General features: G+C 46.9%; 1 protein-coding gene across 3 annotated transcripts in view; it reads left to right on the top strand.

Annotated features, from left to right (window-relative positions):
* Positions 1-16,399, top strand: part of LOC133352081 (epidermal growth factor receptor substrate 15-like) — an 83,239-nt gene that overhangs the window by 60,543 nt on the left and 6,297 nt on the right. For all 3 annotated transcript variants that reach the window (XM_061567829.1, XM_061567828.1, XM_061567827.1), the window contains exons 15-25: positions 2,104-2,301; positions 4,133-4,483; positions 4,989-5,078; positions 5,982-6,087; positions 6,287-6,334; positions 6,775-7,013; positions 9,355-9,415; positions 10,123-10,202; positions 11,029-11,260; positions 15,618-15,713; positions 16,002-16,150. In XM_061567829.1, the coding sequence (XP_061423813.1) occupies positions 2,104-2,301; positions 4,133-4,483; positions 4,989-5,078; positions 5,982-6,087; positions 6,287-6,334; positions 6,775-7,013; positions 9,355-9,415; positions 10,123-10,202; positions 11,029-11,260; positions 15,618-15,713; positions 16,002-16,150 (1,650 nt within the window). The remainder of the gene's footprint in view (positions 1-2,103; positions 2,302-4,132; positions 4,484-4,988; positions 5,079-5,981; positions 6,088-6,286; positions 6,335-6,774; positions 7,014-9,354; positions 9,416-10,122; positions 10,203-11,028; positions 11,261-15,617; positions 15,714-16,001; positions 16,151-16,399) is intronic.

Here is a 16,399-nt window from a genome sequence, read left to right as displayed (position 1 = left end):
TAGAACATTACTCACACACATGTGCGGGCACCGCTTATGAGATGGTGGTCTAAATCTTTACAATGTCTCTCAGGGTATTACCGGAGCGTATAATTGCACAGAACTTAGTCGTGGTGTGGTTAGCGCACCACACCATGAACCGGATAATCTTGAGTCCCAGTCACTGCTAACATTAGTGGTTGAGTAAAATCTTCACCGGTCTTAGCCACCAACCCTCCCCTCCCCTTCACCGACCACCACAAACCAGCATGGCAAAGTCTGGTCCAACAGCCCCCATGACCAAACACGGCACGGGGAGGCTTTCTTCCAAGCATTGGATTGACAAAGAGTGGAGCTATAAATGACTGTTAATATAATTACACACTCGATGGTCTCGCTGCCTTCCCGGAAGGTGTAATCACGGAAGAAGGGTTTGGCGAGTCCCGAGCCAGATTACAGCTCGCGCCTGCAAAGAAATATCGTTGCTCGCTTCGGCATGCAACGGGAGATGGCGGCGGTCAGCTGTTAGCAGCAAAGTGGTGCAGTGCGGCTTGCTTTCTGGCACTAAATATACAAAAAATTGATGAATAGCGACCTACCGCAGACGCTGCTTACACTTTGCCTCCTCTCCTCTATTTATATTTTATTGCCCTTCATTTTTGTCCTGTGTTCTGCCGCAGGCTTTAAATTTAAATTTGAGAGCTTGCACGCCGTGTGATTATTTTATTTTTGGGTTCTGTATTTTATTTTTAAAATCTTGACATCCGCATGTCAAACCCCCTCAACTCAATTACCACTGGGACATGTCGCATTTTATAAATGTATTTACATTATCTAAATACTTTTTAATGTTCTATTTTTGGAAATAAATGTTTCATTGAGCTGCAATTACAGCGTGTCAGCTTTCAGCCTCCAAATCAATGTGAAGTACGATACTCTGCAGGCTTACAGGGCTGTGATGGTCAATCCATTTATGAGATCAAAGCCATTTACACTCAACTCAGACTTCAAAGGTCACAAGTTCAAATGTCTGTCGGAGTTCAACTCTCGGCCCATCATCTAAGCGGGATTGCTAAAATAGTCTGCTAATTTTTTTATGAAGTCATTCGTGATGCATGACCAGTGTTGAAGAGCAACTACAGTGAATTTGTATTTGCACATAATTTACGATTGCGTATATATTCCAGAGCCGTAGATGAGAGTTACAGATCATTTGGGCGACTGATAGATAGGCCAGACGCAAAGAGAGAGCTGATGACAAGAGGCAAGGTTCGGTTTATTTCACGAGGCAACGTGATGTTACCGTTTGTATGTATTTTGAACTTCTTTCGCATCGTACGTAGCCAGACGTGCTAATCGTGTCGTATAACATCCTCTGGGCCTGCCAGCACATGCTAATTTTATATATATATGTGGCCCAACTGGAATGATTGTTGGAAGAACTATGCTGGGACATGGATTATAAATGAAAAACATGAACGAAGAACATAAAACAAAAACGGAACATTTCACAAAGAAGCTTGGAGGGACTACATGCTTGAACTTCCAGTGAGAGACAGACAATGGAACACGTGAATAAGACAATATGAACTAAAAATTTAAGTAAAAAATATTTTTTATTTTACCGAATAATGCCCATTGAGCTATATGGCCCTTTTTCCGAAGTTACCTGGCCACATGATAGCTCAACGAAGTCGCCTATCACGTGGAAATGTTTAGCAGCCAATTACTCTAAAACACATGTTCATTCTAAATGTGGAGGGAAAAACCAGAGAACCCGGAAAAAAATCCACGCGACCACAGGGAGAGAGACATACAAACTCCAGATTTACAGGCATCAGGGTCGGGATCGAACCCACATCCTCCTGCATACCAGGCTAGGTAGTTAACATCCTGCCACTGCGGCGCCCCAAACATACACAGGTAAAAGACATCCCTGGAAGGGATGATTGCCGATGTTCGTGAATGATAACAGCTTGGCAGCCAAGGATGGGACGTGTCCAATGGGCCGTACACCAAGGAGTTGGATCCATACAGTTGTCTCATGCGCCAGTGCAAGGTGGCCGACCGATGTGTTTTTGGGTCGTGCCGCACGCTAACCTACTCAAACCCGCCCGCCCGCAGATCTCGTCGCTGCAGACGCAGATGGCGCAGCACGAGGAGGGCGTGCGCACCGGCCGCCACGAGATGGCCGAGGCTCAGGCGCTGCTTGCGAGCCTGCGGCAGCAGCGCTCGCGGCTTGAGCAGGAGGTGCAGGCGAGCGGCGCGCGCCTCGACGCCATCACTGCCTCCGTGGCGGAGGCGCAGAGCGAGGTGGGGCAGGTGAGTGGCCGGGGTCCGATTCGGACAACTTGATGGTTTGCCGCAATTCTGGCGACGGCGATTGGCGTCCAGCATCGATTGTTTTGTGGGTTTTTTTCTCCCCCGCTGTTGATGGGTTTGGCGGAGGCGGTGAACCCGTAATGATTGACCACCTTCCCCCCCCACTGCCCTTTCCAGAGGTTCTATAAATTGCCACAATAGCAGGATTGTGATATGATTCGAGAATCAATTACGTTTTGTCTCGGTGATGATGGGCCTGGTGGGGGCAATGAACGTGTAAGATCCACTCGCCTTAACTCCCACGTTCCGGCTCAGTGAATTGCCATGATTAGGTGTCCTCAGTTGATTCAAGATGAGATATTTATTTCATGTCTTTTGTTTTGCCAAATCACGTTCATTTTGTTGTGTTTTTGTCTCTTTTGGTCCGAGACTCTATAATAGCTTTGGGTCCCTTAGCCCAAATGCAATAACAAAGTATAGGTTGCATAAATCATCCTCAATAGATTCCCACATACACAATTTCATTCACATGACGATTTTAGTGAAATTAAATATAACTGATGATTTGTCATATGCCGAGTGGGTGATATCTTGGATTCTCACTCTCGTGTGTATCACTGTGCGAGTGTGAATGTGTGTGATTACTGTGTGTGGGTAGCGGTAGTACAGCAGTTAGCACGCCATGCACCCAGCAACCCGAATTCGCCAACAATAGTGACGATTATCTCAACTGGTCATGGGCCTCAGCCTCAAATGAGGACCTGGGGCGAGGCGGCCGAGCGTGCTGCTGGCCACACTACCCCATCGCATGCCGTGCTGGCCTTAATAGGTGCTCACTGACAGTACTTAGCCCAACAGTCCGTTAAGGCAATATTGGGGAGCTTTGTCTTACTGTTTTTGTGTACGGCCTTATTTGATGCTTGCTATAACAGCACTTGGCGAAACGATCTGTTAAAGGCTGAATGGGGATGTTTGTCTTTGTATGCGAGAGTGGTGTGGTAGTTTGTGTGTATCTAAAGCCTCATACTTTCCCGTAACCTCTAGTGGACTTATGTATGTGTTCTCGGGATATGTTTCAGATATTAGATATTTGGATCTTAGGGGAAATTTCATATATTTTTCGGATATTCGGTTATAATTTTACTTGTCTTCTTCGTGCTGATGAAGGGGACCTCACCCAATGGCACGTGACACCACTTTTGTCAGGAAAAGTGAGGAATTGGTCTAATATTAATGATATTACTTCCAATGTTTTCAGATTAAACTGAAACAAGCTACTCTTCAGATAATCCGAATCTTCACATCTAGGCCACATTTTCTGATTTTTCGGATTACCCTGATCATCAGCAACATGGCCAAAATACAGGTGGTCTTTGGTTTACATCGGTCTGAATTACAATTCTAGATTTGAAGTTTTCGTGACTGCAAGGATTCATATTCTTAGGTTTTTTCGGTAAAGTCACGTAGATAATTAATTACAATGTTTAAGTAATGCCACCATGGATCAATTTACGACACAGAAACTTGATTTACGACGCATCTTCCAACATTACTCTGAACACATTTGAATCGAGTCAGTCTCGTTTCTGATGTGACTGGGTGTGGAGCTTTCATTATTTTCAAGTGTTTTTGTGGATGTTTACCGATGAAGCCCTCTTAAATATGGCTGGTAAAAGGAAAAGCACATCCGCAAGTGGCATTTCAACTGTCTGTGGGAAAATAGGGTTTGATTTACGACGGGGTTTCCAGGAACTTATTGTGTCGTAAAAGCTTGGACCGCCTGTATTATATACACTGCACGTAAATATCTCTCCGATTATTGCATCGGCAGACCAAGGTGTGCTTGACGGAGCTCATCCACAAGAGCGAGCGACGCAGCATCCGTCGCAGCGTCAGCCGCCAGAGCAACACGAGCACCAAGTCGTGCTCGCCCGTGTCGCCCGGCCCGCCCGGCACGCCGCCCATGCGGGCCTTCCGCTTGCCGTCCACCACCGCTGCCATCACCGCCAACAACAACAATGCCGTTAACAACAATAACAACGCCGTCGCCACTGCCCCGCGCAACACCACTCCCAGCGGCGCGGAGAACGGTGAACAACCGGATGCGGAGACGAGCAGCCTTGGGGAGGCGGTGGACGGCAGAACGTCGTCCGATCATGACCGCGCGGCCGTCGGCGCCACCGTGAGTCGGCCGGGCCGCGTCGGCCTCTCATTGACGCATTCTGGCCCCGGCATGGCAGCTAGCTACCGTTACCGCCGCATTCATTGGAGTCACTTGTCTCTCAGCACGGTGGCGAGATGTTAACTACTTCGCCTGGTTACAGGAGGTCGTGAGTTCGTTCCCGATCCTGATCCCTGTAGATTTGGAATTTGCATGTTCTCGCCATGGTCGCGAGGTTTTTTTCTCCGGTTCTTCCGGTTTTTTCCTTCACATTTAGAATCAACATGCATTTAGAATATTTGGCTGCTATAAATTTCCACGTAATAAGCAACTTAGTTGAGCTATCATTTATAGCTCAGTGGCCCGTGTCTGGTAAAAAAATATATGTGTTTGTTTCATAAGTTGTTTGGAGTACCTCCGAAAACAAAACTGCACATTGGAAAGCATTGTGTAATTCGTACAAATGCACGCTTGTATTTCCCCCATCTGTTTCTTGTTTTGTTTACCATTGTACCATCTCCCGCAGACCAACAGCAGCCCTGTGAGTTCCATGAGTGGGCTGAGCGTGAGTTCCGGCATCACAGAAACCAAGATGGAGGAGAACAACCCGGATCTGGTAAGCAGGCATGCCAAGATTCTACTTGAGACCAACTCGTGATGTATGAAATACGTCCTTCTTCTATAGACAGCAAAAAGAAAATTAAAAGTGTCTTGTTCCGAAAAATGGCAAGAACCAGAAATAGAGGAAGACCTTAAAGAGAATAGCTTGATGACGACATAAGAGATTGATGCCAGACAGATGTGCACTACTTGAGCATGCTGGCACAAGATAGAGGAAAAGTGGAAAGAAATTACGAAATGTGCAGTGGATACCTACGGGAGATCTGCCTATGGATCATGATGATGATAATGTTTTTGTTTAATGCACTGCTGAACACAGCCAATTAATTAGGCTGTCACGTGGTGAACAAACGTGCATCATGATGCTGGTTGTGACCACCAGTGAAACGTCCAACTACCCAATTGTGAAATGTTGTGCAGATCGCTCTCCAGCAACAACAACACACATATTGCGCTACTGAAGCGGTCATAAATTGGCCACATTTGTTCATCATGCGACAGATTTATTAATTAGGTTGTGTCGGGTGGAGGAACAGGAGGAGTTGGGTGTGCGACACACATTTTAAGTACGCGATCTGACTGGGGAGAACGGCACAAAAACAATGATGAATCGGAGATGTTGTTTTTGTCAAAGGACATGCATCGCACTACCTCTGCCACGAAGGTTTGATCGTATCCCATAGCACTGGGCTTGTTGTTGCTCGCACGCTTATGCGTCCAACGCAGTACCTGGTGTCGTGTGTAAACATCACCTCTGGGGAGACAAAGGCGGACGGGCGTGGTGTTTGCAACCCACCCCCTCGTGTGCCGTGCCGGCTTTCATAGGTGCTCGCTAACAGCACTTGCCCCAACAGTCTGTTCAGGCTATACAGGGGGTCTTTGTCTTTGTCCATCGCAGGATGATCCGTTCCGCAGCGCCCCACCCATATTTGCAGACTCTTCACTCTTCTCCTCCAGCGACCCGTTCAAGGCGGACGAAATATTCAAAGACCCCTTCAAAGGCCGTAAGTCGTTATTTTCTCCACTGGCCCCTCAATACCTACGCTGGAGGCACAGGAGGCTGCACATGTACACACAGACAACAGACAGTTACCTACCAAGTATGTACGAGTGTGTCTAGGTAAAGCCATCCGTGCGTCGATGGATAATTTCCCAGTGCCCCTTGTAAATACGTTTTGATTAACTGCTGTTCTTGCCCTTCAGATGACCCATTTAAGAGTGACCCCTTTGCAACGGACGACACTTCTCCAGGTATTTGTCCAATACCGAGCCAGTTTTGCACTCACCTGCGCCCTCAGCCCTCCGTTATATATTGTGCTATACAAAGCATCGTCGGCTCTGTCATGTTTTTTTTCATTGCCGCCCATTGTAAAAAGCTTTATTTGGCACGAGCCGTTAGAGCGCTCGACTCAGAACCTATTCAGGTGGTTAACTTGGCCCATCATCACACAATTAATACCGGTGTGTTGGATGAAGCCAGCAGTGGTTGTCCTGTGAACAAGACTGCACCCTACCATATGAACTTGGAATTTCCACTAGTGACTAGGGACAACCGGCAAGAGCCAATGTCCCTTGGGCTCCCAGCATATCGAAGCCATCGAAAAACCGACCGAGCAACCAATAAATTTCAACCAATTGGTGTCATTTTCGTGCGATGGAGAGCTCACATCCCGCGTTGCTGTCACACGCAGGCTTCTCGTCGGACCCGTTTGGCGGAGACCCCTTCAAGGACAGCGACCCATTTGCGGCGAGCGAGCCGGAGGAGAAGTTCTTCAACGCGAGCGCCGTTCCTGCCGCGGCGCCAGCTGGGAACAGCAGCAGTGACAATGGCAGCGCTGTCCCTGCCTCCCAGGACGACCCATTCAGCGCCTTGAACTCTGACCCCTTCGTCATGACCGTTGAGACCTCTGCCGCTCCCACCGATTCTGCGGTACGCTCCAACATGGTCCACCCTTTCTATTCTGCGATACGACAAAGTTACATATTTTTTAAATAATATGTTCAAAGAAACCTATCTACGTGACTTTACCGAAAGACCCAAGAATATGAATTCCTGCAGTCACGAAAGCTTTAAGTCACGACAAAGTTACATTTGAAACTAAAAAATGTTTATTCTACCAGGTAAGGCCCACTGAGCTATGTAGCTCTTTTACTGGTAGGAACCTCCTGGTTCCACCAGCCCACAGGGGATTATTGTATCCGTCTGTCGTGCAGGAAGGGGCTGGGTGGGATGGGAGGGGCTGGGTGGGGAGGGGCTGGGTGGGGAGGGTGGGGCTGAGTGGGGAGGGGAGGGTGGGGAGGGGCTGGGTGGGAACGGTGGGGGTGGGAGGGGTGGGGCTGGGTGGGGAGGGGCTGGTCACCCCGTGGTGCCCTTATAAAACTCAACGTTTAATCTACTCACGCCGGCTTGTGCCCGCCCTCACAGTCGGGCATATTTGCGGAATACACCACGCCGCCGTTTACCCTGGCCATTGACCGAGAAACCCAACGTTCCTACCAGCTCCCTCCGCAGGAATGTGTTGTCATAAGCAACCTGGCCACAAATGATAGCTCAACGAAGTGACTTATCATGTGGAAATGTGTAGCAGCCACATACAATACACAGATGTTTCTAAATGTGGAGGAAAAACCCCAGAGGACCCAGAGAAAAATCCACACGATCACGGGGATTACATGTAAACTCCAAATATACAGGCGTTAGTCGGGATCGAACCCACAACCTCCTTCATACCAGGCAAGGCAGTTAACATCTCGCCAATGTGGCGATGTGCTGTCATCTCCAAACTTCCCATGAAATGTCATGCTTTTTTATATAGTGCCCTTGGCTATTCAAGAAAATTCTCAATGTATTTTTAAATTAAAATTTGAATTTTTAAGGCTCATATCTTTTGTGAATCCCAATGCGGTGTGCATGGAAGCAAGAGGTAAATCAGAATCAGGGCCAACGGCCAGAACTAAGGGTTAAAGGCCAATTTAAATATAGATAAAGTACCGATTTGAAGGTCTTAAGTTCCAATTTTAAGGACAATCGCATTAATCGCACCCTGCCCCCCATATCCCTGCCGTGTATCCGCCACTGGCTCCATGTAATATTAATAACAGTTCTAAATATTTAACAAAGACATATTCACTAAGAGCTAAGTAGATTTTAGTTTCTTCAAATCAGGATGAATTTGCTCGTCCATCATAGCAACCTGACGAAGGAGTAAAAATGTAAGATTGTATGAAGTCATTGCTCATATTGTTTATCTCAGATTTCTTCAATGAGTCCAAAAGCTCAGTCAATCCACTGCTGGATGAGGTTCCTCCCCCCGACACCACGCGGGTCATGGTGATCCTTCGGACATACTCGACCACGGCGATTGGTGCGGTTTGGTGAATTTGGGCAGCACAGATTTCGGGAGACAATGACACGGCAGTGGAATGTTTTATCTTCTTGGTTCTTTCAGTAAAGTCACGTAGAAGGGAAATAATAAAAAAATAAAAAGAAAACATAATAAAATAATTCTCACGACGTTTCGGCCACAACGCAAGCAGCCGTCCTCAGGTGAAGAACAGGTCTTAGAGTCGCGGCATCTCTTCAGAAAGGTGAGAGACTCGATTAGCTATTTATATTTTTTTATTATTTTCCTTCTACGTGACTTTACCGAAAGAACCAAGAAGACGAATCCCTGCAGTCACGAAAGCTTTAAATCGAAATTTAACGGCAGTGGAATGTTTTCCTGCTCTACCCTCCGCTGCCCACCGCGTAGTGCTGCAAGCCCGATGACAGCCTCGTTGTTGGGCATGGTGGTCGCCCATCCAAACCCTGCGTGGGCCCAAAGCCTGCTTGGCTTCTGGGATCTGAAGAGATCGGGGCATATCCTGCTTGATTTGCTCATCAAAACTTATTTGATATTTTTGGTACATTTTTCGGTGCAGATTGGTCAAGAATACCACGATGTTTGTCATTTATACGTTTAGTTTTTATACGATTGCTTGTTTTTTTGCATAATATTTATTTTCTGATGTGTTAATTTACATAATAATGGATAGGATTTAGCCCTTAATGTGATTACTCGTATTATTATTGTACAACGTTGTGAGCTGCAATTAGCATGAATTACCCTCTATAAAACTTAAATTATTGTTGTTATACACAAGGCAGAACACTCAAACTTGGTACGCACAGGGTGGTGCAAGTTCCCTCGTGCGTGTGTACGTTTCGAATTTCATGACAAGTGAAAATGCACGAATATTATTTTCGTTATCTGTTGTGGTTATTTTTTTAGGATCCGTTTAAAAGCAACGACCCCTTCAAGCCAGGAGGAGTTATGATTGGCAAGGCCTCTGGTGAGTTTGCCGGCTACGCATTGGGTAGCTCTGCTGAGTTGGGCGGCCAGCCGGCTCGGCAGCAGCAAAGCGAAAACAGCTCGCAGTCGGAAGGTTACGAGTTCAAATCTAGGTTTTTTGGATTGGCTCAGCCCATCATCCGTCCATGTCCCGTAAAATAAGTACAACTTAGTGGAGAAGTCAACAGTGATCTATGGAATAGCTTCACCCGCAGCAAGGGAATGTGGAATTTCCGGCAGTGGCTCAGCACTGTAAACAGGAGATGAGCACCGCCTCAATGCTTATTTGAGCAGCAGCAGGAATTCACTTTGAGTGGTGTCACCATGGAGGGGGAGTCGGGAGACTCTTTGGCCATGATAGGTGGATTTGTCAGCTTAGACCGTTGTTTAGCATCGGGCAGTGACGGCTAAAGGGTTGAGGCTCTGGCCTTACTCTTTGGCCATGTTGGGAGGACCTATTGGCTTGGATCAGGGAGTCAGCAACCAAAATAACAACAAGAGGCATTTTTGTTTGAATTCGGTAAAAACAAAAAACTCTATTTAAAGAGCCGCAATGCACTGCGGTGAATACGAGACGGTGATCCTTGATAAATCACTATCACGAAGCAGTCCTTAAAGAGCCGCAGATTGCCGACCCCTGGTTTAGACCGTTGCTCTGAGGCTCTGGCCCTGTGCTTAACTTCGGTTCATTGCTTCTTATACCCGCAGCCAGTGACCCCTTTGCGACAGTGGATGGGTTTGAAGATGTAGGCTTTGGCGACTCTTTTGCCGACTTCAGCCAGATGTCGGTAAGTGACGCACAGGGCTCAACACTCTAAGGCGCTTGTGTGCATGGACAAAGATCCCCCGTGTAGCCTACGAAGGCCGGCACCGAACATGAGGGGGTCGGTGGCCAGCACCACGCCTTTGTCTCCCCAGTACTACTGCATAAACACCGCACCACGCACTCATTCAGAATCAGAATCTTTATTTAGACTGGAGGAATCCGATGAGCTATGAAGCTCTTTTTCACAATTGTCCAGTATGTCTAGTATGGGTGGGTTGAAGTTTAGTCGACCTAGGGGAGGTCTAGGCCCAATTCAGATAATCGTCACTGATGTTGGCCGTGAGCAAGACTCGAACTCGGGTCGCTGTGTTCGGAGTGCAGTAAGTGATGTTGATGAACAACTGTTACGGCTAATAAGGCACATAGGGTGAGTGGTTTGGTGAGAACGATTCTTGGTCACATTTGTTTCAATGCTGCCGATGTTCATAGAAACACCGCAGTAGGTACTGAATCAGATGATGACACTTTGGACCTCCTGTAGCATGCACTTGAAAGCCTCAACCACCTTTCCTCCCGCTCTGTGGTGCTGACGTTTACACACCGCACCACTTCACCACACAAGCACGTAATGTACGCACAACGTGAACAGCAGCGGCATTTAACAACAACAGTGGCAAGGAAAAACACCAACATTGGTAGGGGTAATACCACGGAGAGAGGTGACTCTTTGGGCAAGGCCGCTCGATCTGCCCGATCAGACCCGTTGCTCCGGTTTCTCCTTTCTGATTTTCCCTTCTTGCCCCCCTACCCGCCCAACCCCCCCCCCCCCCCCCCCCCCCCTGCGGCAGTCGCCAACCGAGAACTTGCCTACTGAGGACGATAACAACGACGGTGCGGGCACGCCGCCGGAGCCTCCGCCGCGAACCGCCGCGGTCTTCGCGGGAGGGCAGCCGCTGGCCTCCTCCTCCATCGCCGTGGAGGAGCGGGCGGCACTGGAGTGGGATGCGAAGGAGCGCGAGTCGCCCGTCGTTCCGCCGCGCAAGAGCAAGACGCCCAGCCCCGTCGCGGTGGCCCCCAAAGGTGCGTTAGTGGCGACAGCAGCAGCAACATTATCAGCATTGTCAACAGCAGCAACAATAGCGGTAGCAGCAGTAGCAGAGATACAACAGCAGTCGGAGCAGCAGAAATTGTAGCAGCAGCAACAATAGCGGTAGCAGCAGTAGCAGAGATACAACAGCAGTCGGAGCAGCAGAAATTGTAGCAGCAGCAACAATAGCGGTAGCAGCAGTAGCAGAGACACAAAAGCAGTCGGAGCAGCAGACGTTGTAGCAGCAGCAACAGTATCACCATTATCAACAGCAGCAACAATAGTGATAGCAGCAGCAGTATCACCATTATCAACAGCAGCAACAATAGCGGTAGCAGCAATAGCAGAGACACAAAAGCAGTTGGCGCAGAAGAAGTTGTTGTAGCAGAAGCAACAACAACTTCCTCTGTGACAAAAACAGCAACACAACTCACAGCGGTAGCAGCAGCCAATAGTAGTAGTCTCTTACAATGGCTCAAATGGCTGCTCCTGGCTAAAGTGCAGTTTTCCAAGGTCTGGTCAGCCCTAAACTCAACCGTATCATTCTAAATCAACCTCTCTTCCTTGCAATTTTGACACCGCCTGCATTTTCCATTTGCCAGTTGCCTACAGGCAGAGCTGTCGTGAACACTGATACAGTAATTCCTCGTTTAACACAGTAGATGCGTTCTTAAAAAGTGTCACGTTAATGCAAATTTAAATCACATTTGCACTTTAAAATCAGCAAGCAATCATCCCATGGCGGGACAAAGAACTGGGATGAGGGTACACCACCACTACGTTACTGTGTCATTCCACATTCTGGATCATACGCAGAATTTCCACACCGCTCAGCCGCGCGGCTCAAGAAAATCGTTTGTCGTCAACTGCTCAGAAACCGCGTTACAACAGTGCACGTTCTGCGTTGTGCAAAAAGCATTCCCAAATTTAAGAACCGCGTTATAGCGAAAAAACGTTGTAGTGTGAGCACCACGCGTTATGCGAGGACTTGCCACACAATTTCGGACAACCAATAGCCACCATTCGCCATGAATTGACGGTGACGTTACCACGACGCCTGCTCCAGGCCAGGTACACTTTGACAACACACAGAGTCGCACAGAGAGACAAAAATACATACAGGGGGAAGGAGTTGGCACTGAAATCCATTTAAATCCGGGCTCATGAATAAACCTGGTTCTCAGGAGCAGGTTCCATATATGGCTCCATTTCTCACCTGGTTTAATATTTGAACTCGTCTTAGCCCGATCATGAATTACTGCATCAAAAATGTAAGATTTTTTTGTTTTTCTGTTAATTTCGCCTGGGCCAACTTCTCACGGTTAACATCGTTTTATTTTTATATATATACACACACACCTTCACACACACACACATATACACACACACACACATTTCCACACAAACACACCTTCACACACACACATATACACACACACACACACCTTCACACACGCACACATATATACACACACACCTTCACACATATATACACACACACATAAGGCGCCTCAGTGGCAAGACATGAACTTCCTCACCTAGTATACAGGAGGTCGTGGGTTCTTTCCCGACCATTACGCCTGCTGTACATCTTGAGTTTGAATTTTCCTCCTGTGGTCACGTGGATTTTTCTCTGGGTCCTCCAGTTTTAGAAACATGCATTTCGATTATTTGGCTGCTGTAAATTTCCACATGATAAGCCACTTTCACTTGTGGCTAGGTCACTTCTGAAAAAGAGCTGTACAGCTCAGTGAGCCTTACCAAGTAAAATAAAAAATAGTTTATAGTTTTTACATGTATAAATACACATTTACAATTGGTTGTGGATAGGGCAGAGTGATGTTATGGTTAGGGTTATAATTATAAGCTTAGGATAGGGTTATGCCCCATTGGGATTATAAAAACTCATAATACGCTTTCGTGGTACATTATGATTCATAAAATAAATAGGCCTCCGTTTGTTTCTGCCTCCACATTAAAAGTAAATATTGTTTTAGTTCATGAGGCGAGGGGCTTTCCTCACGAATATTTTCCATTATTGCAATGTATATGACGTGCTTTAGGCCAATAACATCTGGAAAACCGGCTATATTTGTTTTACAAGTCTGACTCCTGATGAGACCCGGAAGGTCAGCACTGATCCAGAGTTTTTCTTGTTTGAACAAATGCTGTTGGATAACATTACTCTGGAACTGATGGACTAAAAAAAATGTACATTTGTATGTGTAGAGACAAACAGAGATCTAATAAATTTCGATTCAAAGCTTTCATGACTGCAGGGATTCATCTTCTTGGTTCTTTCGGTAAAGTCACGTAGAATGGAAATAATAAAAATAAAACATAATAAAATAATTCTCACGAAGTTTCGGCCACAACGCAAGCAGCTGTCCTCAGGTGAAGAACAGGTCTGTCGAGAAGACAGAGTCTGTTCTTCACCTGAGGACGGCTGCTTGCGTTGTGGCCGAAACGTCGTGAGAATTATTTTATTATGTTTTATTTTTATTATTTCCATTCTACGTGACTTTACCGAAAGAACCAAGAAGGAGAGATCTAATAATTTATTTAACCATAGGGGTGGATCGGTTGCACGGTAGTTAGCGCACCGAGTTATCAATCCCAATGTCATGGCAAGTAATATCTGAACCGGACCTGGGAAACCCCCTTCACCAAGCTGCACTGACGATCATGGTGAAGTGTATGGTCAAATGATCTCCCTTGACCGATACAGCGGGAGGCTTTCATTCAGCATTAGACGGACAAGGGTATTAATATTTACGAGTAATGCTTCACAACATATCTATGCATTATTGCTTGTTCCGCTGGCTGGGTCCCCATCGTTTCGATAAAATGCGCTTGACAATTACAGCTGCCCCCCCCCCCCCAGCAGTCCGTGCGTGTTTAACGAGACTGCCGGATGAGACCCTGAAGAGCGAAAGCCAGTCCTGAGCTTTCTTTGTTTGAACACATTCTGCAAGATAACATTTTACTCTGAAAAGCCCTGTTGTGCTAAAATAGTTTTTTTTTTATGGAGAGATATGAACAGATGTTGATTTTCTTACTTTATTACCCATTACGATATTAGGGTTGGCATAAGTGTTGGGATTATGTCTACGGTTTGGGCTGGACTTATTGATAGAGCTCATGTTGATACTGAGTGTATTATTGCAGCTTGCCATTGTGCGCAGGATATGATTTTTTATTGCTGCTGCCACTGCTGCAGTGCCACCACTTGCCAACCATAACATCTGCCCTTCCCTTGGTAACGTCGTAAGCTTTTTGCAATAATATGGGCAGTGCCACAAATTCGGCAGCTTCACGGTCAAAAGTTCACGATCGTCGTGATAATAAATATCTAGGGGGTATCATTTGGAAGGTGATTAAATAGTTTGTTTTTTTATTTGGAGTATTTATGGAATAGGTTTATGACTTGACTTTGTACTATGAAACTAAAAAACTTTGTATTTTATTTTACTAGATAAGGACGACTGAGCTATGTCGCTCTTTTTCAGAAGTGACCTGGCCACAAATGATAGCTCAAATAAGTGGCTTAACATGTGGAAATGTATAACAGCCAAATACTCTAAATGCATGTTTCTAAATGTGGAGGGAAAATTCGGAGTACCCGGAGAAAAATCCTCGCCACCACGGGAAGAACATACAAACTCCACAGGTCGGAATTGAACCCACGACCTCCTGTATACCATGCGAGGTAGTTAACATCTCGCCACCGAAACTGAATGCACCATCACCCCGCCATGCGTGAAAAAGTCAGTTTGACTGAGTGTACGCCCGACACAACCGTAAATTATTTGCAACAATAACGACAACAGCAGCAGCGTTCGACCACAATGTGTACGTGAAAATCTGTTGCAAATCTATTCGGTGCTATTACTCACAAGCCCACGTTTACAGTTCTAAAAATGTCATCAAAGCACACGTACAGTCCGATTCTCAATCCACTGCTGGATGAGGACCTCCCCACCCGATATTGTTCATGGTCGTTTTTGACCATACTTCACCATGCCGCTTGGTGCAGGTTGGTGAAGGGTGGGGGGGAGCATGGACGTGGGCATGTAATGGAGTACAATAGGCGTTGATGCACTGCCCTCTGCTGTCCACAATATGCAAATCACACCTTGTCACGCATTTTGTGGCAACGGTGGACTGAAAGAATTTACAGTAGGAGCAAGCTTATGTGTCTAGCATTCTTGGTGTGGTACAAAGGAAAGTGATCATGTACTGCGTTGATACATTAACATATGTAAATATACACAGTATTACACAGTGTTTAGCGGGATCTTTGACTTTAAAGTTATTTGGTTCGCTAATTGTGACGTGTTGCGTTTTTAGAGGAAGTTCTGTCGCTCAAACGCAGCGAGTCAAGATCTGACAAGGCCGAGGTTGAACACAAGATCAGCAACACCTCCAGCCCGGATCCATGCACAGGTGGGAAATCTCTTCATTAACCAGCCATGCCCCATGTTTTATAACAACAACAATTATAATCACAACAATATCAACTCGTGATGCTGCGCGGTGTTCGCTCGCTCTCGTAGCGAGAGAGAGAGGACGACCGATGAAGAAAATACGGTTACAGAAACGTGGACGCTTGACGAGGAAAGGGGACCAAAGATGTGAAAGAGTGCTTGCGTAAAGCAGCATGTGGAGGTGGGGGGGGGGGGGGGCATGCTTCGAATTACTGATGGATGATGATGAATGTGTCCGCGTGCGAAGGTGTCTCCGGTGCGGGCAGCGACGCCGTGAAGGCGTTGGGGAAGCCGGGAAGCTTTGACGACCCCTTCGCTGGCTCCGACCCGTTTGCCTCCAACTCGCCCAAGAATCCGGCTGCGAACACAGGCAGCAAGTTCCCAGCGTTCAAAAATGTGAGTTTTGCCACCCGCCTGTGCGGTGTGTCGTCCTCGTCAGAATCGCGAATCGATAGACACCGCTGCATCCAACCGGGCGAGTGTCCTCGGGCGACAAAGGTGGCGCTAGAGGGCCCGTGTTGAATTCCAAGCGGCAAATTAGTGTTGTGTGTCTGTGCGTGTGCCAGTAGTAGCACCATGGAGGTCAGCGCGCACTGTGCCACGAACCCAACGACCTGGGTTCTATTCCTGGCAAGATTGAGGACG

The sequence above is a fragment of the Lethenteron reissneri genome, chromosome 39, assembly GCF_015708825.2.
Source record: "Lethenteron reissneri isolate LAM-NWPU_2019-01 chromosome 39, ASM1570882v1, whole genome shotgun sequence".
Lineage (NCBI taxonomy): Eukaryota > Metazoa > Chordata > Hyperoartia > Petromyzontiformes > Petromyzontidae > Lethenteron > Lethenteron reissneri.
This window is presented reverse-complemented; position numbering and strand designations above follow the sequence as displayed.